This window comes from Dryobates pubescens, chromosome Z (assembly GCF_014839835.1).
Source record: "Dryobates pubescens isolate bDryPub1 chromosome Z, bDryPub1.pri, whole genome shotgun sequence".
Classification (NCBI taxonomy): Eukaryota; Metazoa; Chordata; class Aves; order Piciformes; family Picidae; genus Dryobates; species Dryobates pubescens.
The window spans coordinates 60947554-60974704 of NC_071657.1; the positions used below are offsets into that span (position 1 = coordinate 60947554).

The 27151-nt window shown below is 44.4% G+C and overlaps 1 protein-coding gene across 1 annotated transcript in view; it reads right to left on the reverse strand.

Annotated features, from left to right (window-relative positions):
• SERINC5 (serine incorporator 5) overlaps window positions 1-16382 on the reverse strand; it is a 43116-nt gene extending 26734 nt beyond the window's left edge. The window contains exon 1 of the mRNA XM_054178707.1: window positions 16291-16382. Within this exon, the coding sequence (XP_054034682.1) occupies window positions 16291-16317 (27 nt within the window). The 5' untranslated portion in view covers window positions 16318-16382. The remainder of the gene's footprint in view (window positions 1-16290) is intronic.
• Between the last annotated feature and the right edge of the window lie 10769 nt (window positions 16383-27151).

Sequence of the window (27151 nt, forward strand, 5' to 3'; positions counted from 1 at the left end):
AACTTTATTGATGATCTGAACAAGGGGATTGAGTCCATCATCAGTAAATTTGCAGACAACACCAAGTCGGGGGCAGGTGTTGATCTGTTAGAGAGTAGAAGAGCTCTGCAGAGGGATCTTGACTAGCTGGACAGAGGCGTGGAGTCCAACAGGATGGCATTCAACAAGTCCAAGTGCCAGGTGCTGCACTTTGGTCACAACAAGCCCATACAGTGCTACAGGCTGGGGTCAGAGTGGCTGGAGAGCGGCCAGGCAGAAAGGGACCTGGGGGTACATGTTGATAGTAGACTGAACATGAGCCAGCAGCATGCCCAGGTGGCCAAGAAGGCCAATGGCATCCTGACATGCATCAGGAATAGTGTGGCCAGCAGGAGCAGGGAAGTCATTGTGCCCCTGTACACAGCACTGGTTAGGCCACACCTTGAGTACTGTGTCCAGTTCTGGGCCCCTCAGCTTAAGAAGGACATTGAGACTCTTGAACGTGTCCAGAGAAGGGCAATGAGGCTGATGAGGGGTTTGGAGCGCAAGGCCTATGAGGAGGGGCTAAGGGAGCTGGGGTTGTTTAGCCTGGAGAAGAGGAGGTTCAGGGGAGACCTTATTGCTGTCTACATCTACCTGAAGGGTGGTTGTAGCCAGGTGGGGCTTGGTCTCTTCTCCCAGGCAACCAGTACCAGAACAAGAGGACACAGTCTCAAGCTGCACCAGGGGAAGTCTGGGCTTGTCATGAGGATAAAGTTCTTCACAGAGAGAGTTGTTAGCCATTGGAATGTGCTGCCCAGGGAGGTGGTGGAGTCACCATCCCTGGAGGTGTTAAAAAAGGGATTGGACGCGGCATGTGGTTTAGTAGTCATGAGGTGTTGGGTGACAGGTTGGACTTGATGATCTTTGAGGTCTTTTCCGACCTTATTGATTCTATGATTGGGATAGTTGTGCTAAAGTCCTTACAAACAGACAAGGGATATAAAAAAAGCCCACAAACAAAAGAACACATTAACAGTTTTAAGTATTTTGGGCAGTAGAGTTTAAATACTTGACTTACTGCAAACAAAGCAGCTGAGCTCAAAAGACCTAAAATACAATGGCATCATTTCATACTGAAGAAAGGCAGAGAAGAAATGCAGCCTCACAGCTGTCTAGCCACATCTTGCAAAGGTGCAAGTGGTAATTCCACAGGCAAGACAAAGGAAAAAAAAAAATCACAGCTGCATGGAAAATAATGCCAATTCACACTGTAGGTGTTTCAATATTGAAACAGAATTAAAGATAGAATTCCTTGTGTATATTAGCGCTTTTTGACCTGTGACTGAGGGTCTATCATTATAAAACCCATGGAAATAGCATGCAATTGCCTTATTCAACAGGTAAAAGGTACTGAATATATCCTGAAAGGGACCTAACTTGATACTTATTATTTCCTTGCTGTCAAGAGTTCCATTAATTTTCAAAGAAGGTGGACTCCCATTCCCTGCCATCTACTTTTATAAAAGTCATATATAAAAATAAAAGGCTTATTTTTATATATAAGGCAGCACTGTCCTTGGCTAGGCCCTTCCTTGCAATAAGCAGCAGCTTCATACAGCTCCTGTGTTTACCCTATGAGCCACAACCACAGGAGGGCTTTTGGACATCAGCAGGCAGCCCGAAGGAGGGAAACTCCCTTCCAGGTCTCATTGCTGTTGACCCAGAGGAACCTCATCCCTCAGCAATTCTATTTCCAAGGAGATCCCTGTGGCTGGTATGTAGCACTGAGGCAGCATACATGGACAGCATCAAATCCTCTAGCACATTAAGGCCACTTTTCCTTAGCTGTCAAGAGGGGCTGTGGGGATGTTCAGAGGAACCCCTTGCTTTCTAGCAAGCAGCTGTACAAGATGGATGGCTTTTCTCAGCCCATACCACAGGATTCAAAATGCGCAGGTACCACATCTGAGTTGGCCAAACTTCACTGGCCTGCACATACCTTCTGGCACTAAATCACCATGCATTACTTTCCTCCCTGGACACTTCCTCTTTCAGCATCAATGACTGTCCAACCCAGAGATGGGAGTTTCACATGCATATCTGATACAACTCCAGAGTCTCACAATCAGATCAAGGAGCCCCAGGTAATTTTGAATAAATGTCTTGAAAAGAGTCCCAGCTTATGATTTATTTGCCATGACTATCTGCTGCAACACCCAAGCTCAGGCTTCCTGCCTTCAGCTCTACAGACAGGGGATAGCAGATGGCCCTTGCCTTGCTCTACAATGGCTCTTAGGTTTGCAGAAGACTTAAAACTGAGACAATCCGACCGGGGTCCCACACTGCCCTCCTCTCAGTTCACTGCTGGGTCTCACACCAGAGGAGATAGGAGCCTCAAAGCACAAACTGCTAAAACTGCTGCTGCTGCAAAACGGAAACCATCCACAAAATACACAAAGCTCCAACTGTGGGGAGTAAGCAGAATGGGCTCATCTTGGCAGCAGAGCTGGAAATTCAAAATACTACATGCATAAGCATATTGTGCAAGTATGCTTTCAAAATACAAGGCAGTGGCAGCTGAATGGCAATTTTTTTATATATGTAGTGAAACTGACTTTTACAGCATTAATACAAGCCCCAGAAATAAGGAAGCTGTGGCAAATTACCAATTCAGCAAAAGGAACAACAGCATTTCAAAACAAAGGTGAACCAGAAGCGTATAATCCACCCACTTCAGAATTATTTGAGATGAAAAAATACATTAAAAGCTTAAGACTAAAGGTGCTTTCAATCTATCAGTCAGATCCAAAGTATTCTACTCCTGACCATAGTCATCATAATATTAAAAATTATAGTAGGAAAGTAAAAAAATTATGCATCTTTGGCATCTGTAAAGGGAACATTTTCCTTAGCCAGGTCCCAGGGAGCTCTGCCAGTGAAACCTTATCCACATTCAATAACTTGTCTGCTATTCCAGTACTGGGTCCCTGTAGCTGCTATTTAAAGCAACAAATACTTAAACAGAAAAAATACCTCATTTATGCAGTGTTCCACATTACTCAGAGTCTTTAATGATAGTTTTTAATACTGAGTATCTATTCCATAAATTGGAAATATTTATGGGGAAAAAAACACACAGTGTATTCCATCTTTTGCAGATGCACACCTTAAATAAGCATTATGAATAGGCACAGAAAGCACAGTAAACTGGTTATTCATCCACAGTCACAAATTTGGTGGTTTGAGTGCTGTCACTTTTTTTTCCCCCCTCTTCTCTTTTAAACTCTGGTTATGACTAACTGCATTCCAGTGGGCCACAATGAAATAGGTGCTACCCAAATATAAATGAAAGCAGTCTCTGTCCTAAAGAGTAAGATGCTGTTCACAACCTACAGACCCCAGAGGTTTTGAAGATGTTATCTTAGGGACAGATTTCAAAGCTGCCACGTACAACAAGTTCTCTGTTAAAACACTGAGGACAATGTGCAGCTACACTACTCAATCCTTCTAATGTTGCATGCTTCACCATCGCCACGGCCCATGAAGCCTTGCCTCTCCTTTGCCTTTCAACTGCAGCAAGGGTCTACCCAGGGGCACAGGCCCACAGTGCAGAAGTGCAAGCCAGTAACAAATTCTTCTCATAGTAAAAACATAGGCTGTGACAAAAAAAAATAAAATCAAGTAATATCATAACTCTTTTACAGATTTCATTTATCACTAAACAAAAGATCCTCCAAAGGACAGGTTCCACAGAAAGAAGATGCCATCTGATTCTCAGGACAAACACAACCCAGATAACCCAAGATGCAACTGCAGCCATCAGGTGGGCCTTGAAAATCCTGAACTGTGTAGACAGCAGCTGTAGCTGTGTAGACAGCTCCTTCAAAGTCCTGTGATCACTCCAAGCCCAGGATCCCCAAGAACCCAGTGCAATGGGATCTGAAAGCCAAGCTGTTCCAGCAGAGTTTGTCTCACCACAGCAGGTTCTGGCTCAAAGTCTTTCTTATCCAAAGGCTCACACAAGTCAGGCAGCAAGTACAACTACCCTGGCTCCCTCTCTAGTTTTACATCTCCTCACCAGGAGGACAACACTGTCTGAAAATAATTACAAGAACTCTGCAAGTATTTCTGCTTTCCACCAATACCTAAAATCAGCCATCCCCCTCACACGAATGCACTGCAACAGCAGGCCTCCACAATGCACACTGGCCACCTGGCTTTGCTCAGTGCTACTCTTTGGGACCCCAAGGAGGGTGCAGAGCCAGCTTGCCTGGGATCACAAAACTTGAAAACATATTGCACTTGAAAATAGCCTACATCATGATTTGAACTGCCTGGCTGATGGCTGACTTCGCTGTTTTCACAACAGCAGCTATGGAAAGCTGCATGGGAAACTTATGCTAAAAAATACTCAAAGCACAGTTTCACAGACACTGCTGTCAGGAGCCAAGCTGGTTTAATAGCCACTGGGTCCCCTCAGCCTTTCTCCTCTGCTGGCCACTCACTCACTCTTATCCCAACACCAGCACCTTAGCACACCTGCCAGTTGTTTCCTCTGCTTGGAGTGACCCAACAAAACATCCTATTGGTGAGGAAAAGTAAAAGTAAGAAACAGAATTCATGTATCAGTCCTTCTCAACTGTTGATTTACTATGCAGCAGCAAAACCAGTTTAACCATTTCTAGTGAGGGCACACTGTGCAAGCAGCCAGGAAGAGCAGTTCTGTGTGTTTCCACCCTCCTCTGAACACATATTTCACTAGCATTTTCCTATCACCTCATCTGATTTGAGTGCACTAGGTTTCTGCCAATGCAAAGGACCGGTATTTTTTACATCTCTACAGTAGGGAGTAGAAGAAGATTATGTAACATCCCAGATCCATGCAAACCACTTTTTCCAAGTACAGGCAGGCCTAGATATACATGCATACTCTATACCTTAAGCCAGCCTGGGGAATACCTGTGGTTAGCAAGGGTTAGATACATTAACAAAACAGGGTAAAAGCAGGTTTACTGACGTGCACAAACTGTTGGCACCCTACAATGAGTAACTCCACTAACATACACTTAACATTTGCTATACACCCAAGTCCTGATTTTTGCAAGCTGTGATCCAACCTGATACATCAGGAGAATGAGGTATGACAGTAATATTAAGCATATATGTAACTGTTTACATACAAGACTGAGAGACAAACATGTCCTGTCTGCTGCTTTTGTAGAGACACAGACATTTTTAGAAGGTATTTTCCACAGATGCTTCCAAAAAAGTCTCAAAGGTCTTCGGAAACCTTTTGCGTAGCCATTAAAGCAATGTGCAGAGTCTCAGGATCACTGCCCAAAACAGTATTTTTAAACTATACAAACCATAGGGAACTATCAAGCTTATCACAATAAAACACTCTTCCTTTTGGGACACTTCAGTAGAAATGGTGCAAATCAAAGACAATAAGAGCACACTGGGGAGAAAAAAAAAAAAAATCATACTTAAAAGAAAGGAAGATTTAGCACCGTTTCATCTCCTCCCTCCTAAGAGACTGACTGCCTGGCCAAAGCAGCTGCAGAGACTACATGCCTTCTGGCCTGCCCATGGAGCACAAAAATAGATATCCTGCTGAAGCTTCTTTTCACAGGGGCCTATAACAGCCTAGATTTTCATGCACTGCTTAGTTAGTTGACTACTAGCATTATTTGGGGAGTAAGATTTGCAGAGAATGTGGTCACTGAGCTTTTCTCAGCAATGTCTATCAGAAACACCTAAACGTCTACTCTCACAGCTACATGCAGCCTTCAATCAGGCTGAAGAGCAAAGCAGCAAGCACTGCACAAGTAACGTCCTGAAGAGGCTACACACCTTCCAGGAAAGAACATCTAGCAAGCCAACTATTTTGTTAGTGCTCTGGCTTATGTAAACAAGAGATACCTAATGCCAGGTGTCTCAACTGTTAGTAGCTAGGCTCAGGCTATTATTGAAATCCCCCCATTCTTCAGCATACACATTTTACAAAGACTTCTTCAACCAGTGGCATAATGTGTCCCTGTGATGTACCTAAATTCACCAGAGGCTTTATTTCATGCTTTGTCCAGTTTAACTGGCTTTTCAATGCTCCCTTCATATTCAGACTCACTATGTGGCTTAACCCAAGAGGTTTTGTGACCATCATACCATTTAATCAACTGATACCTATTCTGTTAGTACACCCCTCACTGCAAACTGAGTAAAAACTGACTTCAGAGGAATGTCATAGAATGGTCCAGGCCAGAAGGGACCACCAAAGATCATCTAGTCTAACCTCCCTGAAGTCAACAGGGACATCCTCAACTAGACCAGGCTGCCCAGGGCCTCATCAAGCCTCACCTTGAGTATCTCCAGAGAAGGGGCCTCAACCACCTCCCGGGGCAACCTCTACCAGTGTTCCACCATCCTCATAGTGAAGAGCTTGTTCCTAACATCCAACCTAACGCTCCTAATGTCCTGCTCTTCTCTAGTTTGAAACCATTACCCCTTGTCCTGTCACTGCAGGCCTTTGTAAACAGTCTCTCTCCATCCTTCATGTAGGCCCCCTTCAGGTACTTAGATCACCCCAGAGTCATGCCAGCCTAGATGCTGCCTGAACACTGCTTTCTGACAAGGTTTTCCTGCCCTGACCTGAGTTTCTAAAGTGAAGGGCTTATGCCCTGCACCACAGGGCAGAACTGCTATACAGCAGCAAACATGTCAAACCCTAAGCAAGAAAGAAGCATCTAGGACAGCTATTCCAAGAGCTAAAAAGCTGGCAAGACAATGCCAGGCACCAACAGAGCTAAATTAAGCTGAACTGAGGATGATTAGCTTCTGTCTCCAGCTCAGTGTTAGAAAATAATGTCTAAAGATGCAAAATGTCTAAAGATTGCCCAAATGCTGTTCTCCAGATGATTTTGCAAAAATCAAGACAACTGCTTAATCTGACCAGAGTCTTGCAGTGTGTCACACCACCCAGCTCCCCACTAGTAGAGCCACTTTCCATTAGCATAGATCATCCTTTGAGGGCAGTATGAGGTATCTGTCTCTTCCTCTGGTTACCTAAATCTATCATTAGAAACAGGAAAAAAAAAAAAAAAGGCAACAAACACTCCACCTTCTAATTTGTCTGCTTCAGTTTCCCACACTGGTAAGGCTTTCTTCACTAGCTTACAGAACCCTTTAATTACCTGGTCTTTCCCCCCCACTTCTCAAAGAAACAACCCAAACTATTTACCTTTAGTCTAACTTGAAGGCTATAAGCCTTTTCCTCACAGCACCTAAGCTGTTTGGGTTTTTTTCCCTGCATTTCCCCACCTTTCCCCAGTCCCTCCTACAAAATCCTGGCAGCATCACCAGCCCAACTACAAACAGCACAGCAAGTCACCTGGCTTCTTTCCCCTGCAGGCAGGAGAGACTCTGATCCACAGCACACCCCCACGCCTGATCCACAACCTGCCCCCCATACACACCTTGTGAAGGCAACCAGCTAGCTGGCTGTACTTAAAAAGGTCTCTTTTATTTACACCATGGTCATGCCATCTCGGTTACATCACGCTCAGTAGTACTCTGCTCGACCGGTCTTTCCATCATGCCTGCGTGCTTTGGGGAGCAACGCTGAGTGTTGTCTCAGATAACTGATGAAAACAGGCTACTGTTTTCCTGAAGCTTCTTTGTACTGATCCTTTGACCATCTTCACTAACAGCAGCCTTTGCTAGCTGATTGGTTCAATTGTCCTTTCCTACCATTTCACATGTTGCAGTTTTCTCATCTGCAGGTTATTCCAGCTCATGCTGCAGGCATTTCTCTCTCTTTCACAGCAGAGGAGCTGGAAGACAAAAGACATGCCAGCAATGGCAAAGTCTGACAGTTGGAGGCTGTGAGTTCATATGGGGAGCAGATTTTTTCCATGTTAGTTATATGCTTGATTCCAGAATTCTAGAGCTAGAATGGCACACACAGATTCAACACAGTGTATCACTAGGGACAGAGAACCAAGTGCAGGGCAGTAACTGCTTAAGTCCATGCACTACTGGAGTGAAGAAGCAGTTAAAATTAAATCTCTGTATGCATTATTTTAAAAGCATTTAGAGGGAACAGCTGCTTTACTTTTCAATGAACTGACAGCTCTGAGCTGATCCACAATGATGTTGTATCTTTAAAGGCAGTTTCAGTGTTGAGTCCAAGAGGACCTTAAGGCAGGCAAAATAAGACACTAGTACTTTATACAAAGTGGCAATAAATTGCTACAAAACATTAACTATCTCTCACCACATCGTAGTAAAAAACCCCAAACAACCAACAAGAAAACCCCCAAATAATCTACCTACCCACAGCATTGCTAAAGACACCCCAGTTTAGATCAGTGTCACAGCAGCCAACTTCATGTTTCTGGTATGCCAGGTTCAACATGGAGCCTGCCCATGCTGTCCCACTGCTTACTTCTTGATGAGTGTTTTTAAAGAGACTATAGAATACATAGAATAAACCAGGTTGGAAGAGACCTTCAAGATCATCGCGTCCAACCATCAACCAATCCAACACCACCTAAACAACTAACCCATGGCACCAAGCACCCCATCAAGTCTTCTCCTGAACACCTTCAATGATGGTGACTCCACCACCTCCCCAGGCAGCCCACTCCAATGGGCAATCACTCTCTCTGTATAGAACTTCTTCCTAACATCCAACCTAAACCTCCCCTGGTGCAGCCTGAGACTGTGTCCTCTTGTTCTGGTACTGGCTGCCTGGGAGAAGAGAACAACATCCGTCTGTCTACAACCTCCCTTCAGGTAGTTGTAGAGAGTAATAAGGTCACCCCTGAGTCTCCTCTTCTACAGGCAACACTTAAGCATCTTGAGTAGTATTCCTGAGCCACTGTTTTGCCAGTGACTGTAACATAAGAAGCCAGGACAAAATCCCACATGAGACTGATCTCCTGAGAAAACAGTAAGAACAGTTCCTGTTAGAACTCATAACAAGAGATGACAGGCTGACACATTCTGGATTAGTCCTGCTGCAGAGTGCAAAACTTTCCATTTTCAGACTGTGAACACCTATATGTTTAAATACTTAAGCATATCATAGAACCATAGAATCAACCAGGTTGGAAGAGACCTCCAAGATCATCAGTCCAACCTATCACCCAGTTCTATGCAGTCAACTAGACCATGGCACTAAGTGCCTCATCCAGTCTTTTCTTGAAGATCTCCAGGGATGGTGACTTCAACACCTCCCTGGGCAGCCCATTCCAATGGCAAATCACTCTCTATGTGAAGAACTTCTTCCTAATATCCAGCCTGAACTTCCCCTCGCACATCTTGAGACTGTCTCCTCTCACTTTGTTGCTGATTGCCTGGGAGAACAAACCGATCCCCACCTGGCTACAACCTCCTTTCAGGTAGATGTAGACAGCAATGAGGTCTCCCCTGAGCCTCCTCTTATCCAGGCTAAACAACCCCAGCTCACTCAGCCTCTCCTCATAGACCTTGTGCTCAAGGCCCCTCACTAGTTTCATTGTCCTTCTCTGGATATGTTCCAGTACCTCAACATCACCCCTGAATTGAGGGGCCCAGAACTCAACACAGTACTCAAGGTGTGGCCTAACCAGTGCTGAGTACAGGGGCACAATGACTTCCCTGCTCCTGCTGGCCACACTGATAGAGGTCAGGATGCCATTGGTCTTCTTGGCCACCTGGGGACACTGCTGGTTAATGTTCAGCTTACCATCTACCAGCACCCCCCAGGTCCCTTTTTGCCTGGCTGCTCTCCAGCCACTCTGTCCCCAACTGATAGCACTGCTTGGGGTTGTTGTGGCCAAAGTGTAGAGCCCCGTACTCAGCCTTATTAAATCTCATCCCATTGGCCTCTGCCCTGTCCCTCTGCAGAGCCCTCCTACCCTCCAACAGATCAACACCTGCTCTCAACTTGGTGTCATCTGCAAACTTACTGATGATGAACTCAATCCCCTCATCCAGATCATCAATAAAGATATTGAACAGGATCAGGCCCAGCACTGATCCCTGGGGACACATACCATGTCTAATTGTAATAGTCTGACCACTAAATTGCAAACATCAGTCCCAGTCTAGATATCACTGATTCAAATGACAATGAGATTGCTATGTGTGTCAGCACTGCCTTCAAAACATGCATGGAGCCACCTTCCCCCACCTCATGCTGTCACGGGTAAATCCTACACTCTCCCACAGCTCTGGCTGGTTCAGTCCATCACTGCCTCATGCTACAGCACATGCTGATATTGAAGTCCCTTGAGCAACCTGAACAATGCAGTAGGTCAAACTCAGTTGGCAGAATGATTGATTACAGCCTAAAAATCTAGGAGACAAGGCATTTAACAGTAAAAACATATTAGGTCCCACACAGTTGAGAAAGAAATAGAAGCGCCATTAACCAGGGCATGAGAAGCATCTTGGAAGCCACCTAAAGTCCAAATGTCTTCACATGGCTACATGGAGAGCACCATCCAGGCTTAGCATGTGTTCGTGATGACAGCAGTCCAGACAAGACCTTCAGCTTACACTGCAGTCATAGCTCAGGCTGTCACTGAATTACTACCTTGAAACAAGCACCTCTTACACCACCAACTGCAAGTGCATCCATTGTAATGAAAGCCTCAGTCAAGGAAAAAAATACTTACACTTGAAAAAAAATTTAAAAATTCAGCAGTAGGATTTATACTGATACTAAATAAAGCTATTGATACTAAATAGAGCCTTTGTTCAAAGCTTAGCTTTTAGGTAGTTGTGCCTGCACATATCCTCTCAGGAATAGAGTTGCCAGAATCATGCAGCTCAGTAACACTCAGCAAGAGATAACAGGATAGCTGGAGCATTGGTTTTGGGATGGAGGGTACATATCTAGTATCCAAAGCAAAAGGATTGTGGCCTAGAGCAAGTTAGAACCAGTTTATGCTTTATGCTTTGGCAGTGTGATGACAGCTGAAAAGAACATGTGCAGGGCCAAGGTTTACTACAGGAACCCACAAGGAACACTGTAATTTATGACTAGAGACAACCAGTGGACCACCAACTCCTTTTTGGACTATAGAACAGAGCCTGTGTATCACACTAATGAATATGCTAATGATTTTTTTTAAAATTTACTAAGTATGTATAGTTACTCTGTATATAAACTGCCTGACTTTAGGACAAGGTATGCTCACCTCTGCAAAACTATTCACGTGTGCACCCAGCACTGCAATGAAGAATGCCTGTGTCCTGATACCCCAAAATGAGTCTCCAACAGTTTGCCAAATTTTCAGAATCAATATCTTTCTGCAGAAAAGAAACACCTTGCCCTTAAAAATGAAGGCCCTGCCCTTACACTGCCTTCACTCCACAGCTGTAGAGCATGGGTAGTTAAGCTGTTTCTTTAAATTCACAATGCAACCAACTTGTGGGATTCAAGAGAAGGGAAAAAAAAAATAGCCAGCAATAGAAAACTAAACAGGAATAACAGAGACTATCATTGCCTGGAATGGGAAGAGTATATTCTGCTTCTGTGCAGTACCAGGGAAAGAATTTCAACCTAGTGATGCAAGTATAAAATAATAAAACACTTACAAGATCTCATAATCTTTTGGTCGATTTTATCTCCCTTTCTAACTAGTCTTCAATCCAGCAACAAATTTTATTCAACTATGGCAGGCAGGTGGGGGCCTCAGAGATACTACATTCTCACAATTTCCTTGAGAACAGGCATAAGGTTTAGCAGTGAATAAAATATCTCTCTACCCTGAGCAAGGAAGAGGCTACAACACAAGCTCAGCATTTACATAAGGGGAATCAACATACCAGCCTTAATGCCCAAAGCTGATGAAATACTGGGCATTGCAAATTCAATTGTTTAGGCAACCATTGGTTTAAAGTAGAAACTCCACGTTTCTGCAAACAGGGGGAAAAGTACTACCCCAATTTGGTTTTACTAGCTATGTTGGAGTACACTCCAACACGCCATGTCAGACCTCAGAGAGTTAGTTTAATGTTCAGTCATGACTAATGGAAGTGGAGAGGGAAGGAAGGCATATTGTGAGACGGGGTAAGACTCACAGCTAAGTTATTTTTTTAACTGATCAGCTCAGGCTAAACACAATAACCTAAACTCTGCTCATGCAGGAAGCCCATTTGCAGAAGGTATGTTTTTTGGAGAGCAGCATGTGGTGTAGTGTCAGCAACACTGCCAGCACCACCCCATAGTGCTGCAGCACATCACACCATACACATGCTCCAGTAGTACTCGAGCATCCTCAGAGGACACAAACCTGGACAAGGATGACACAATCACTCTTTTCACCATGTAATGAAAAGTTGAGACCACAAGGACAGAACTGCAAACTCCCTCCTCAACCTGCAGATGCAAACAGGCAGTGCCAGAGAAGCGGACAGCCCCAGAGTGCACAGGGGATTTTCTTCCCAAGTCACAAAACCCATGAGCTTTAGAAGTCATAAGATTGTCTGAGACCAATCTTAAAAATGAAAAACTTTTTTTTTTTTTTGTTTAAATCCCTCAGAATTAGAGGCCTGGGTATAAAAGAAAAGCCCTATACTCTAACTTGTGACACATCTTACTGCATTTACTACATGATATCATTTCTAAGTGCAGAATGGTATCAAAGAAATAATCTTATTACAGAAATAACACACTTAAAAATAACTTCATAAGCTTTAATAAACATCAGTGCTAACGGGAGAATCCACCTTCTTTGACAACCTAGCTACAACACACTGCACTGCTCAAGTTAATGTTAACTATCTAAATTACATTTATTTACCTCTGGAAAAAACATATTCATTGCAATAAAGATTTTCCGCAACAGCTGCTTTTCTTAACCATGATCTCAACCTCAACCTCATTCTCCTGAGAATAACTACTGAAGAAAAGCCAAATGTAAAATCCTGTTTCCTGTCAATTTAAGCAGATGTTTTTATGTAATCAAAAGCACTGTAGAGGTCCAAGCCAAACTGTATTCTCATTGCATTCTCAAAATAGGTCTACCAAAGAAACACTAGTGAAAGAAGAAACATTCAGCAAACTTACAACAGCTCCAAAAATTGCAATTATCTTCAAAAAAATGTTTGTATATTGCCTGATGAAAAACAATCGCAGACATTAAAATTTATAAATGGCCAAGTTCCTTGAAAGCAAGTTCCCAGGGTCTATTTGACAAGGATGCAAGTCACATGGTAATTTTAATGAAGATTATTTTAAACCATTTTTTGAGTGCAAAATCGGCACAACCGAAGTACGCTGAACTCTGGCAGCTTGCTACCTTTAACAACAGGAATCTGGGTTGCAAAAATTTAATGCATTTATTCCAACAGACAGCATAAACTAGATGGTTTTAGCACAGTCTGATGAAAACCAAATGTACCAATCACTCATCATCTAATTAACACCAGAAAAATTTACTGCCATTATGAATAGAGAAAAAATGGATAGTCAAGTGATGTTAAATCTGGACAAAGCTTTGATGTCAGCTACAGACATCCATGCCTGATAACTGAACTTTCACAGTTCAGAAGAACAGTACCAAAATTCTCAGCTGGTTCTAGGAAAGGAGATCCACAGAGAGTCATATATACCTATATATATATATATATACACAGAGACAGAGAAAGAGAGAAAGACAGACATACACAGGACAAAACCAGTTAATGCAAAAAAACCCAAAACAAACCCACCCAACCCTACGGGATATCAAATGCGTTAAACCAGTATACTTCAGGGAAAAATAAGGGAGTTGTATTATTTTTCAGAACTCACAAAATTTCCATCTTTCCTGTTTCTGGACTCTGGGTTAGTTTCATCTTTTGGGGAATATGTATGGAGAGGCCAAATTCCTTCTCCCTTTTGTAGCTTTATTAACAGTACTGATAAAATGCCTGAGGAAGCTGGGTTGAGAGAGCAATTAGAACTTTCATAGCTATTGTTTTTCTCATGTACCAATCACATTAAATAAGCATTTCCTCATCAAGGTTGGGATAAATCAAGTCATGAAGGCAAGCACCATTTTACTTTTTCAAAAAGTCATATTGTATGCTGTTGAAACATCATTTACGCCATTTATCACGTTAGCCTATAAAAAGGCTACTCACACTAACTCCAGCAATGTGTCTTACTCAGCACAAACAAGTCTTACTCCAAAAAACAGTGTTTGAGCCAGCAGAATACATCTCCCTAGGGCACTGCATAATGTTGGTGCTTTTGCTTCAGCTCAAATATCACTAAGGAGGTCAGTTTATTTACAGACTCTGAGAGTAACTAAAACACTTTACTGTCAGATACTACACAGAACAGGAACAGAGACTTTTAAGAATGTCTTGCATTTCAGTCATGTTAAAGCTATGCCATTCACCACACAAGTCTCACAACACTTTCTACCAACAAAAGCAATGAAAATGCTTTCAGTCATGGAGACCTCCTCTAAGAGGAGTATTATCAAATGCATTTACCGCTATATGCCACAGCTGTAGAAGGTTGTTTTCGGATAGCTATGGAAGGCTATGAAGATTTGCCTTTTCTCAAAATAGAGAAGACTAGGTTTAGTCTTTGAGAAGAATATAAACATCTTGTAACTGAAAGAGAGAAATTGGGCAGAATTTGGTTGGATGTGTTAAAATATAGTTTTGTTATTTTGACCTATCGTATGCCTTAATTGCATGCATGCCAGTAGAAAATAACCAATTAAGATGTGACACATGTGCCTTCTGATAGACTATATAATCTTGCCGTACAATGTAATAAACATCTTTGCCTGCTTTACATCTTGTCCTGGAAGCTGTGCTCAGGGTGAATCTACCATTTATATAACAACAAGTGGAAGCTGTGCATGAGAAGAATAAAACATCTATATTACAACAAATGGTGACACACAGCCTTCTGATCGCAGTCTTTGATGAGCTTCAGGGAAACTCACGGTGGATGGGCATGTTGGGGCACGCTTAGTCATCCTCCTGCTCACCACAGACTGAAAAAAAATGCAAGCTGAAGACCAAATCTAGCCCATGATTTGAAACAATCTGAGATAGTTGGTTTTTTTTCAGGTGTTTCACATAAAAGCAAGGGAATAATCAGATACTGAGAGTGGGTAGAGGGCCCACTGAAGCAATACCAATGGAATTAGGAGTGTAAGGTGTTTAAATATGTACACCAACATGACTAGCTCACTGGCTAGTCTGTGGCAGATAGGACAAGCAGTAATGGCTTTCTATTGCAGAAGTAGAGATATGGGAAAATGAAGCACAAAACAAAGCACCTAGGTGGGAGATGTGGTCATACACCAGGCTAGAGAGACAACTGGACAGAACAGAAGTGCTTTCCATGAGCACAAGTAACCAAAGAGCAGATCTGGACAGGGTGTCATGACTGCTCTTCTTCTCTAAGTCCATTGTCCTTCATCCATCAGAACAGACTCAATCAAGAAAACAGGTGCACTACAGCAAGAGATACAGGGCACAGGTCCTGCATCACCCTCTACCACCACTTGTTATCTCTCACTTCTTCAGCCAGCACCTGCATTTGCTTAATCTTTCCGCAAGCCAAATTTTAAAGTAGTATGTGAGAGGGTTTGAGAGGCAATGAGCAGCTAAGAAAGAAATGAAGGCCATTTCGTTTTTTAACCCACCACCAGGCACCAGCAGCAATTATCTATCCATATCTCGCAGCTCCAAGTGATCTGTCACTCCTTTAGGAACTGCTCCTTGCAGTGCAGTTCTTTAGGAAAGCTCCTCTCAATGTCCGGGTCTTCACCAGCATCCTTCTGCCCCACCACCGCTCCTGGTGCGGGCGGACACCTGCGAGCAGAACGGCTCTCCGCTGCGTTGGGCGAGCAAACAACATTCTGCTGCCTATCCCCCAGAAACAGGAGGGGAATTCATCCAGGAAACTCCACCACCGTAAGCACCTGAAGCGCTAAGCTGCAGTCAGCTCTCCCTCTGCAAATACTGTTTTTCTAACGCGTTAATTGTCTTGAGGAGCCCAGTTCACCGGAGGCTGACCATGGAAAGCACGAAGCTGTGACCGAGGCAGCACACGGATGCAGCACCCCAGCCCTGTGCCGCCCCAGTCTCTCAGCTCTGCGCAGTGGGCCGTCGCCACCCCGACACTGTGGGAAGCTCCCTCAGGACCTCGCTCCCAGCTCTCCATGAACACCGAAGACCGTCAGAGCCCCGCGGCGGACCCTCAGTGCCGTCTCCGGGACACACCTCCCCCCCCCCCCCCCAGACGTTATCAGGAGGCTTGCGGAGGCCCTCACCTCCTGCTGCGCACACCTGCCAGCCTCCCCGCACTCCCCCAGTACCCTCTACCTGGCCGGCGCAGCAGGGCGCGGACATGCCGGCGACGCGGAGTGGCCTGGCTCCCTCGCTGCCTCCCTCATGCGGGAGCGGGCTGGGCTGGGCTGGGCTGGGCGAGCAGCGCCCGGGCACCGCCGGCACTGGCGGAGCGACACCGCCTCTGCCCGGCCGCCAGCCGCGACGCCCTCAGCCCGGCCTCGCCGCCTGGCTTCCGCTGTCGTCAGCCTGCGCGGCGGCGACGGGAGTCGAACTGGGCCTGGCGACTCTCCGCGGTTGCTGCGCCTCGGACCGCCCAGTCACGGCCGCCGCTGTGGCAGCTGCCCTTCCTACCGCAGCCGTTGCTGCACGCCTCTCCGGAGAGCCTCACCATCCAGTTTGTGTTGGCGGAGGCCTGCCTTCTCCCCAGCGAGGGAACAGCCTCCGACCCAGGAGCCCTACACCCCAAGCTGGCCCCGAGGGATCCGTGCCTCGGCTTAAAGGCGCCAGGGCGGTTGTCTTGCACGGCAGGCCGTGCTTGCCCAAGCCAATAGAAATGGCATTTGCACCTGCATCTACGACAGAGTGAATCCACACAGGACCAGCCTCTGCAGGCCCTCTTGCTCTCCAGGACAGTGTGAAGGTCTCGTGCCTGTCCATAAATCCTCTGACACACCTGCAGTGTAGTATCTAGAGTTTAATTAACTGACTGAAGAAGGCATGTGAATGTGGATCGTAATGACCAGGCGTCAAATTTAACACTGCAGTGCACCAGCCTCAGGTTCAAACTGCTTAGTTTCATCCCTCTGCTGTTAAGACTGCCAGCTCCTTTGTGGAAAAATCACGTTTGCTCGAAGGATGGCTTGAGGGCTGTGCTTTCCTAAGCTGAGATCTTTGTGGTTTCAAGATGCTCTAAACAAACTAGCACGAAGCATCAGCTAAGTATTTTTCAGTTTCCTATATAATAATAGGTTATCTTTGCTACTGGAGACAAAGCTACCCCTAGTAGCAATGACGATCTCTTTGGAAAGACTCCCTTACTTTGTCTGTTTTGTTGCCTCTAGGTATCTGCTATGGTATTTAATTATGTGGAACTTCAGTCCTAAACTGCCCTAGCATAAAGAACTCAGTTTGACTAAAAGCTATTAAACTGTATGCAGGTACATACATGTAGGTAACACAGCTACACATACCAAAAAGGAAATGGATACGGATTGAGTAAAGCCCCTTCCTCTTTCCTTGTGACTTAGAGAAAGGCACACAAGAGACTCAGCAAGTTTCTTGTATTATGCTTCTATTTCAGTGCCGGACACAGGCAGAATCATTCCAAAAGGCCTGTGTGTCTTCAGACAGTTTTGGGCAAACCTTTATACAAAATGTTGTCTATTTGTCATGACAGAGGTATGTCAATATTTTGCAGAAAAGTCCAGATGCTTCCTATCTATACAAAGGTTATCTATCTAAAAACAGCAGAAGTATACATATCGTCCAGGTGTCCTTTATCTAATACAAAAACCATCTTGTCTAGGACTAACAGAAGTAAATCACTGAAAAATCCTGCTATTCCTTATCTATGCAGAGGCTGTCTGCCAACTCCTCTCCCCCTCCCTTCATTCCAGCATTCAGCTAACGAGGAACATTCTTATCTACTTGGTTATTCTGTTAATGAGAATATTCTGTTCATCAATTCCCCCCTTTCTTACAGCCAAGAGTATATTCCTATACTATATTTTCTTAAAATAATGTCCTGTTTCCAGCTCATGTCTGAGTTTATAATTTTTATACTGCTGGTAGGATTCTACACCACTCTTTCCAGTACACATAATTATCTTAATCAAAACTAACAGTAGTATTATCCAACAGTTAGAGAGATTAGTTTGCAAAGCCAATTTTTGACTAACATTTAAGAACATAGTTCCTTTCCATCCCTCAGTAGTATCAACCAACAAACAAATCACAATTATTGATAGAACTTGAGCTTCAGGGGTCCCTGGGATTCAAATTTCCATTCTCTCTCTGAGGTCTTCTTGACTCTGGTGTGGTAAATCCAAGCAGCTTGTTCCTTGATTTTGATGGCTGTGAAGGATGTCAGTAACACCTGATATGGTCCGGTCCACTTGGGCTCCAGAGGGTTCTCTGAAAGAGATCTGACACAGACATAATCTCCAGGTTCCACATCATTGTCTGTCTGTGTAACCCTCTCACATTGGTTCCAATCACCTGCTTGTTAACAATGCTCAGGGTCTTATAATTCTGTTAAGCATATAGATAGGAGTGTGGTAACCCCAGGAACACCTTGATTAGTACCTCTACAAACAAAACAGTTAGTTACTCTTAAGGCTTTGGCAATATTTTCAGCAAGGTTTACAAATAAATTCTTAGTAACAGTTGGAATCTCATACTTAGTCCTTGTTTCGATTCCATGATAAAAAAACTGAACAATAATCTTTTTGTGACAGGTCAAATTTAACAGAGAGTGGTTTACTGAGATCTGTGCTAATACCACTTTGCCCTATCAACCTTCCTTTCTCATTATTAGTTCTTGCTTCTACCCACCACTGACAGGGTACTTCTTTAGGATCATGACAGGTTCTTTTTCCACTTCCATTACACTGGGCATACTCCGGCTGATTTTTAGAGCAAGGATTTAATGTATTTTTTTTCCCTTGCAGTCATAGATGGTATGATACACCTGCACTTTTGTGCATGTCCCAGGACCAACAAGGCTCCATATAACATCAGAAGAGGTCCGGTCAGGTCCGTGGTACCCGGCGGCCTCAGCGCTAAGGGGTTGCAGCCCTCAGCAGACCTTCTTGAGCCGCGGTGCTGGTTCCTTCCTCGGCCTTGCCCTCTTCCGCTTCTTAGGAGCTGGTCCAAACTGACTCTTTTTGCCCAGTTTTCCTTACCTCTTGTATCTTACAAATTAGTGTATACTAACTGACATTTTCTACACTATAACAACACCCCTACAATACCAATATCTGCACTTTACCCCTGCTAAATGATTTATTATACTAAACCCGCCAGTGTAAGAGATTCCAACTGCTAAATTCCAGATTCTTTTAACCACCCGTATATTTCTTCTCATTGCAGTTTCTCAACCTTAAACAAACTACACATTCATTTCAGGGATTTGCCAGATATTCTGGGGTACATGGCAATATTTTCTCACCGATACACAGCAATACTTTCAAGGTCAATCTCTTCTTGGCCCATCAGAGGGTCCACAACTTCATCACAATTTCCCAGCAACAGACTAATCAGGCAAGGTAACATCAGTAACATTACAATCACAATTAACAATATTAATAACCCAGTTTTAACAACCAAAAGAAACCAACCAGAGAGTTCCCATCCTTTACACAATCCTTTAAATCAACCTTCATTATCAATCTGCAAATGTGTTCCACTCTATTCCAGTTCTTGAATATGCTTATGCATTGAGACTGAATGATCTAACAGATTCATACAACACAATTAAAACAATCATATAGAACATAAACTCTTTTGCTGGTTATGGCCTTGATTTCAACATGCGTCACAGCATTATGGGTGAGCCATAGAGGGTTATAGCGCATGTGCAGGGTTGGAGTTGCGCAGCCTCACACACGAATCAGGAGGTGTTACCACTCGCACTGGGAGAGATGGCCACCGCCAGAGAGGAAGATATCACCCTGGATCCATCTGAGATGCCAGCCAGTTCACCAATGGTAATGTTTTTCTACAGTATTTTAGTAAAAACCAGACAGTATTTCCTACCTTGGCTGTGACGCTGCAGTGTTTTCTCACCATTAGGCTGGTAGGCCACTGTCACCCACCAGGGAGGAGAGGCCTAGACGAGCAGCTCTTCGCCCTCCGCAACAACCACAGAGGTTCGTTCTGTTAAGGCTCTAAATTTCTCTCACCCTACATGGTTGATTGAAAAGAAATCTAAGATATTCCCTTTTTGTTATTTCTTCTTTCCTTAGGAGGAGAGCTCACACCACCCATCGCACCACGCTGCGCCCAGATGTTCAGGTGGTTAATCGAAGGCAGCTGAGAGTATTAGTTTATTCACTGTTGGGTGTTTCAATCTGTGCTGTTATCCTTGTTTTTGTTACTGCCATCCTTTGTTATCGCAACAATTGTTGTAAATAAGTTGTTCCCACAGTTCCTGTTAACTATTATTGTTAATTGTTGACACAGGTTATAATAAAATTTCTACAAAGTTTAGCCAACAACTCTGTCTGCAAAGCTACAAAAAAAAAGCAAACAGCTGCTAGCAAGAGAAAGATAGCAGGGAGAAAGTGTGGGCTGGCAAGGTATCTGCAACAACAAAGCAGGAGGGAGGGGGGAAACTGTTTTCTGCTGCAGCAGTGCTTTCTTACTAATTTCTTCTTTCCCTGACTATGTTAATGCCCCAAATATTTTACCTCCTTTTCCACAAATTGTAATTTATATCTTGATACTTTTATGCTTTCTCTTATTCTGTTTTTCTCTTGTCGAGGGCTCATTAATGCAAGACTTAAAACCACAATCAACTGTTCCTCCCTTACTCTGAATTCTACCTTCCCCTTAGTAAATTTAATTTCAGCTCCCAATGTTTCTAACAAATCCCTCCCCAGCAATGACTTTGGGGTATTTGGCATATATAAAAATTTATGTAAGCCCCAAGTTTTACCATATTTATATTTAAGAGGTTTAAAAAAAATGCCTTCTCAGTTTGACATGTAGCCCCTACCACAGAAACACAGCTCTCATCCAAAGGCAGCAGTGCTTGATTTAAGACTGAAAAGGTTGCTCCTGTGTCCACTAAGAATTCCAGTTTATTTTCTTGTTCCCCTAGCTTCATTATAACCAGAGGATCTGCTAGGGTATTTATAGTCCCCTCCGGTCCTCCCTAGTCATCCTCTTCTAGTTGTGCCTGAATTCTATTTTTCCTTTTCCTCTCTGGACATTCTCTTTTCCAGTGACCCTTCTTTTTGCAGATCGCACACTGATCTTTTTCCAACCGTACTCTGTTAGTCTCTTTAGTCTCCCTACTTTCCTGTAATGCTGCTACCAACATTCTCTTTTCTTTTCTCCTGTTTTCTTCTTCCCTGTTAGAGAATACTCTCCATGCTACATCCAAAAGTGCCTCTAAATCCCTTCCCTGCGGGGGTGACAACCTTTGCAACTTCTTTCTGATATCACTAGCAGATTGCCCAATAAATAGTGATGCCAGTTGTTGTATACCTACTTCTGATCCGGGGTCAAGAGAGGTGTTTTTCCTCATAACTTCCCTCAGCTTTAGTGGAAATACATCTCCAATGTTTGCTCCCCCCCCCCCCCCCCCCCCCCCCCCCCCCCCGCCCCGGGTTTGAATTCTTTCTGTTGCTAGCTCCAATCCATGTTTTTCAACTAATGGTTTCTCTGTTTCAGTCATTTGTTCTAATAGTAACTGGATATCATCCCAGTCTGGATTGTGCTGCCTGATCATGAATCGAAAGTGTGTAGCCATGCCTGTGGGATCACGACGATAATTTTTAGCCTTTTCTCTCCAACTATCCAAATCATGACTTGTAAAAGGCACCTTAATCCAGACTGGGTCCCCCTCAGGACCTACTGCTTGTGGCAGGGGGGCTTGAATGAGTGCCTGGGAAGCCGGGGCATTTGCTTGCTGTCCTCAGGTCCTTCTTGCCACTGGGCTTCCCTGAGCATAGCTCTGGGAACTGACTCCGGTGTCACTCTCTGCATTGCTGCCACTCCCAGAACTTCCTGCATTATTTTCCGAACTCTCTGTCACTACCTCTTGCAGTTTTCCTGGAGATTGGTAAAATTCAGGCAGGTCCTTTAATTCCTCAAGTTTAAGACACCTCTGTCCTATGCTACACGCAGAGCAACACCTTTTCAACCATGTCTGCCTCTTATTCTTGGCCTTGTTTTCTTTTTCAAGGGCCAAAACCATTGGATCAGCGGGAGCTCTAATACCACAGTCCCTTTGAAACTCCAGATGCTCTGGGAGATAGAAAAACATATCAGCATATATTGTCTCATCCCATTTCTTTTCTCTTCTTAAAAACAACATCAATTGCAGTAAAGTATCATACTCCAGACTCCCATTTCCAGGCCATTTCTCTCCACCGTCTAATTTATATAATGGCCACCACCGGGTACAATATTTAATTAGAGTCTTTTGATTTGTTGACCCTCCTGAGGGGCCTCCAATTTCCCCCCAGTGGGCAATTATACAACCAAGAGGGCTATGTCTTGGGATCTCACTACTTTGCCTCCCTCCCATTTTACACAATACAACACAGTACTGTCTTTTTGCAGCACACAGAACACAAAACAAATACAAATACAATTACAACAATAATGACCGGTCCTTAACACACAGGTATTGGCCACACACACTCAGCCACACATTCAAAACCTAAACAATACTTCTAATACTTTATGTTCTTTAGGGACCCTCTTGGCCCCTCGCACACTTAAACGATTCTTATAGTTACCTTTGGGACCCCCCTGGCCCCAACCCAAGAACTCTTTTACCTAGGGGTGCAGTAAATCCCTCTCTCCCGTGCAGGGCATCCCCTCGCGCCTTATGGAGTTACCCCTTTTATAGAAGCAAACCTTCTCTTTCCTGGGAGTCTTGTCTGTTCCTGCAGCGATCTGATGAGCAGCGGAGCTCTCCTCGAGAATTTCTCAGCGGGCCCTGAGCAGTCCGGCTCCTCAGCAGGTCCTGCAGCCAAACAGAGTCGTCCTGCCACAGTCGCCAAATTGACTTAGAGAAAGGCACACAAGAGACTCAGTAAGTTTCTTGTATTATGCTTCTGTTTCAGCGCCGGACACAGGTAGAATCATTTCAAAAGGCCTGTGTGTCTTCAGACAGTTTTGGGCAAACCTTTATACAAAAAGTTGTCTATTTGTCATGACAGGTATGTCAATATTTTGCAGAAAAGTCCAGATGCTTCCTATCTATACAAAGGTTATCTATCTAAAAACAGCAGAAGTATACATATCATCCAGGTGTCCTTTATCTAATACAAAAACCATCTTGTCTAGGACTAACAGAAGTAAATCACTGAAAAATCCTTCTATTCCTTATCTATGCAGAGGCTGTCTGCCAACTCCTCTCCCCCTCCCTTCATTCCAGCATTCAGCTAACGAGGAAAATTCTTATCTACTTGGTTATTCTGTTAATGAGAATATTCTGTTCATCACTTGTGTGCATGAGCAAAGTCAATACCTTAGGAAGCAGATCATATGATGAGAAAGCATTACATAATTTGGTGTTATACTGGGGACTGAAGAGACCAGACTTACATCTGGTTACAGTTTATAAAAAGCAGAGCTGCTCTAACATCTGCATACACTCAGTTAGAGACTGGGTATTTACCACTCCTGTAAGATTCACTCAGCCACATGGTTATTTAGCTGCAAAGGACATCGCTTGCGAACATCCCAGGGCACTTAATCTCCGTTCTGTCACTGACAGTCCTGCCTGCTCAGTAGGAGCAGTGAAAGCCCCAACCTCAGGTGAGGACTGCAGGCAGGAGTCTCAGCACACTTTCTCTTATTTCCAGTTCCTCAAACTAGAGGCAGGGCTTAAGAGAAAGACTGCAAAATGGAACAACAGACAGGAAAGCAGTGTGGCCAGTGAACAGGCAATGGAAAACCACTGGTGTTTTTAACATTAAAACATAATCAGCTTCCTGAAGCTTGTGGTTGGGACACAGGAACACAAGTGTTACAGCATAGTAAGAACTCGGTAAAACTTCATTCGTTTTCTATTTCTGTTCCAGACTTCCTGTGCAGTCACAAGAAGCTGACTAGTCAGGCTTTGCTTAATTTCCATATCTGCTAAATGAACTCGAAATATGAAGGAGAGCCTGAGGTTTCATTTAAAAAAATAGACTGTCTTGCAGAGAGAGACTGGTGAAGGTGCTATACAGGTGTGATGGAAGCCTACAAGTGACTGTACCACATATTAGTATGTCTGCGATAGCAACAAGCATTCGCTGGATAGGCAGCACCATTAATTCACTGCGCCATGCAGGTCTGTGTGGTGGGTTTTGGCTATGCCTTGGTGACAGGTTGGACTCGATGATCTTTGAGGTCTCTTCCAACCTTAGTAATACTGAATACTTTAAAATTCAGTTACAGATTTTGAGCAGAAAAGTAGAAAAATATAAATAAGTCACTATTAGGGGTAAAAAAGAAAACAAAATATTGTAAACAAATTAATTGGGTGAATAGCTAGAATAAGATGAGATGTACCATAGCAATTCTTTTCCCTCTTTGATCTCTGGCTGTTTTGCTTCACTTGGGAGAGATAATGTGCTTTGACAGGCCTTGGCTATGTGTAACCCACTGCTTCTCTCTCCACTCCTTTCTCTCTTGGGACAGGAAGGTGTGGAGTGGGCAGTAGAATGGCTTCCCTGGTCTCTTGACCAGGGGGGTTTTCATGTTGTTTGCTAAATGTAACTATCTGTATAATATTGTAAATACTGTGTAGTTTGTACATATTCATTGCCTTCCATTGCAGAGTTTAGATTTTGCTTGTAAATACAGCTTCATTTACTTCTAATGGAGTTGGTCTGGCAAAGTTAATACTGGGGGTGAAACTTCAACCCAACAGTCTGTTAGTGCCAGCCAGCACTGTTATCAGTGACACAAATAAACCCAGCCTTTCCTCTGAAAGAAAAATACCCAGCAGAGCTCTGTAATTGACCTTCCCATCAGCCACAGGAGCCCTGAGCTCTGGACAGTGCACCTCAGCTTTGAGTGAAAAGGTTGTTACCAGAAAGGCATGAACTTCCCTGCTGTGCTATTGGCAAGCATTAAGCAGACTAATAGCAAAGAAATGAGCAGATGTTACTACATTAAAAGAACAGAACAGAATAGACTAGACTAAACTAGACTAGACTAGACTAGACTAGAATAGAATAAAACCAGGTTGGAAGAGACCTTTGAGATCATCGAGTCCAACCTATTATCCAACACTACCTAATCAACTAAATCATGGCACCAAGTGCCCCATCCAGACTCTTCCTAAACACCTCCGGTGATATTGACTCCATCACCTCCTTGGGCAGCCCATTCCAATGGCCAATCAGTCTGTGAAGAACTTCTTCCTAACATCCCGCCTAAACTTCCCCTGATGCAGCTTGAGACTGTGTCCTCTTGTTCTGGTGTTGGTTGCCTTGGAGAAGAGACCAACCCCCACCTGGCTACAACCTCCCTTCAGGTAGTTGTAGAAAGCAATGAGGTCTCCTCTGGGCCTCCTCTTCTCCAGGCTAAGCAACCCCAGCTCCCTCAGCCTCTCCTCATAGGGCTTGTGTTCCAAATCCCTCACCAACTTTGTTGCCCTTCTCTGGACACACTCAAGCAACTCAACATCTTTCCTAAACTGAGGGGCCCAGAACTGGACACAGGACTCAAGGTGTGGCCTAACCAGTGCTGAGTACAGGGGCAGAATGACCTCCCTGCTCCTGCTGGCCACACTGTTCCTGATGCATGTCAGGATGCCCTTGGCCTTCTTGGCCACCTGGGCACACTGCAGGCTCATGTTCAGCCTACTATCAACCAGTACACCCAGCTCCCTTTCTGCCTGGCCGCTCTCCAGCCACTCTGACCCCAGCCTGTAGCTCTGCATGGGGTTGTTGTGGACAATGTGCAGAACCTGGCACTTAGATGTGTTAAATTTCATGCCCTTGGACTCTGCCCATCTGTCCAGCCTGTCCAAGTCCCTCTGCAGAGCTCTTCTACCCTCCAACAGATCAACTCCTTCCCACACCTTGGTGTAATCTGCAGATTTACTGGTGACTCAATGCCCTCGTCCAGATCATCAGTAAAGATATTAAAGAGCATGAGGCCCAGCACTGATCCCTGGGGCACACCACTAGTGACTGGCTGCCAGCTGGATGTGACACCATTCACCATCACTCTCTGGGCTCAGCCCTCCAGACAGTTCGTAACACAGCACAGAGTGCTGCTGTCCAAGCCATGATGACAGCTTGGCCAGGAGTTGGCTGTGGGGGACGGTGTCAAAGGCCTTGCTGAGGTCCAGGTAGACTACATCCACAGCCTTCCCCACATCCACCAGGCAGGTCATCTGATCATAGAAGGAGATCAGGTTGGTCAGGCAGGACCTGCCCTTCCTAAATCCATGCTGGCTGGGCCTGGTGCCTTGGCCATCCTCTAAGTGCTGTGTGATTGCACTCAAGATGACCTGTTCCAAAATCTTGCCTGACACTGAGGTCAGGCTGACAGGCCTGGAATTCCCTGGCTCATCCAACCGGCCCTTCTTGTGGATGGGCATCACCTTGGCCAGCTTCCAGTCATCTGGGACCTCTCCACTGAGCCAGGAATGTTGAAAAATGATGGAAAGTGGCTTGGCTAGCTCATCTGCCAGCTCTCTCAGCATCCTAGGGTGGATCCCATCTGGTCCCATGGACTTGTGGGGATCCAAGCGGCTAAGGAGGTCTCTAACTTCTTCCTTCTGGATCACAGGGGAACTATACTACTCCCTGACTACATCTACAAGCTCTGCAGGCCAGCTGTCTGGAAGACATCCTGTCCTGCTAGTAAAAATTGAGGCAAAGAAGGTGTTAAGTACCTCTGCCTTTTCCTCATCTTTTGTTACAACGTTCCCCTCCATGTCCACCAAGGAGTGGAGGTTGTCCTTGCCCTTCCTCTTGCTATTAATGTATTTATAGAAGGATTTTTTGTTGTCCTTCACAGCAGAGGCCAGTCTAAGCTCCAAATATGCTTTTGCCTCCCTAATTTTCTTCCTACAAGACCTAGCAACATCCTTACACATTCCATGGGTTGCCTCACCTTTCTTCCAAAGATGATACACCCTCTTTTTTATCCCTTAGTTCTTTTAGAAGTTCATTGTCCATCCAGGCTGGCTGTCTGCCCCGGCAGCTCA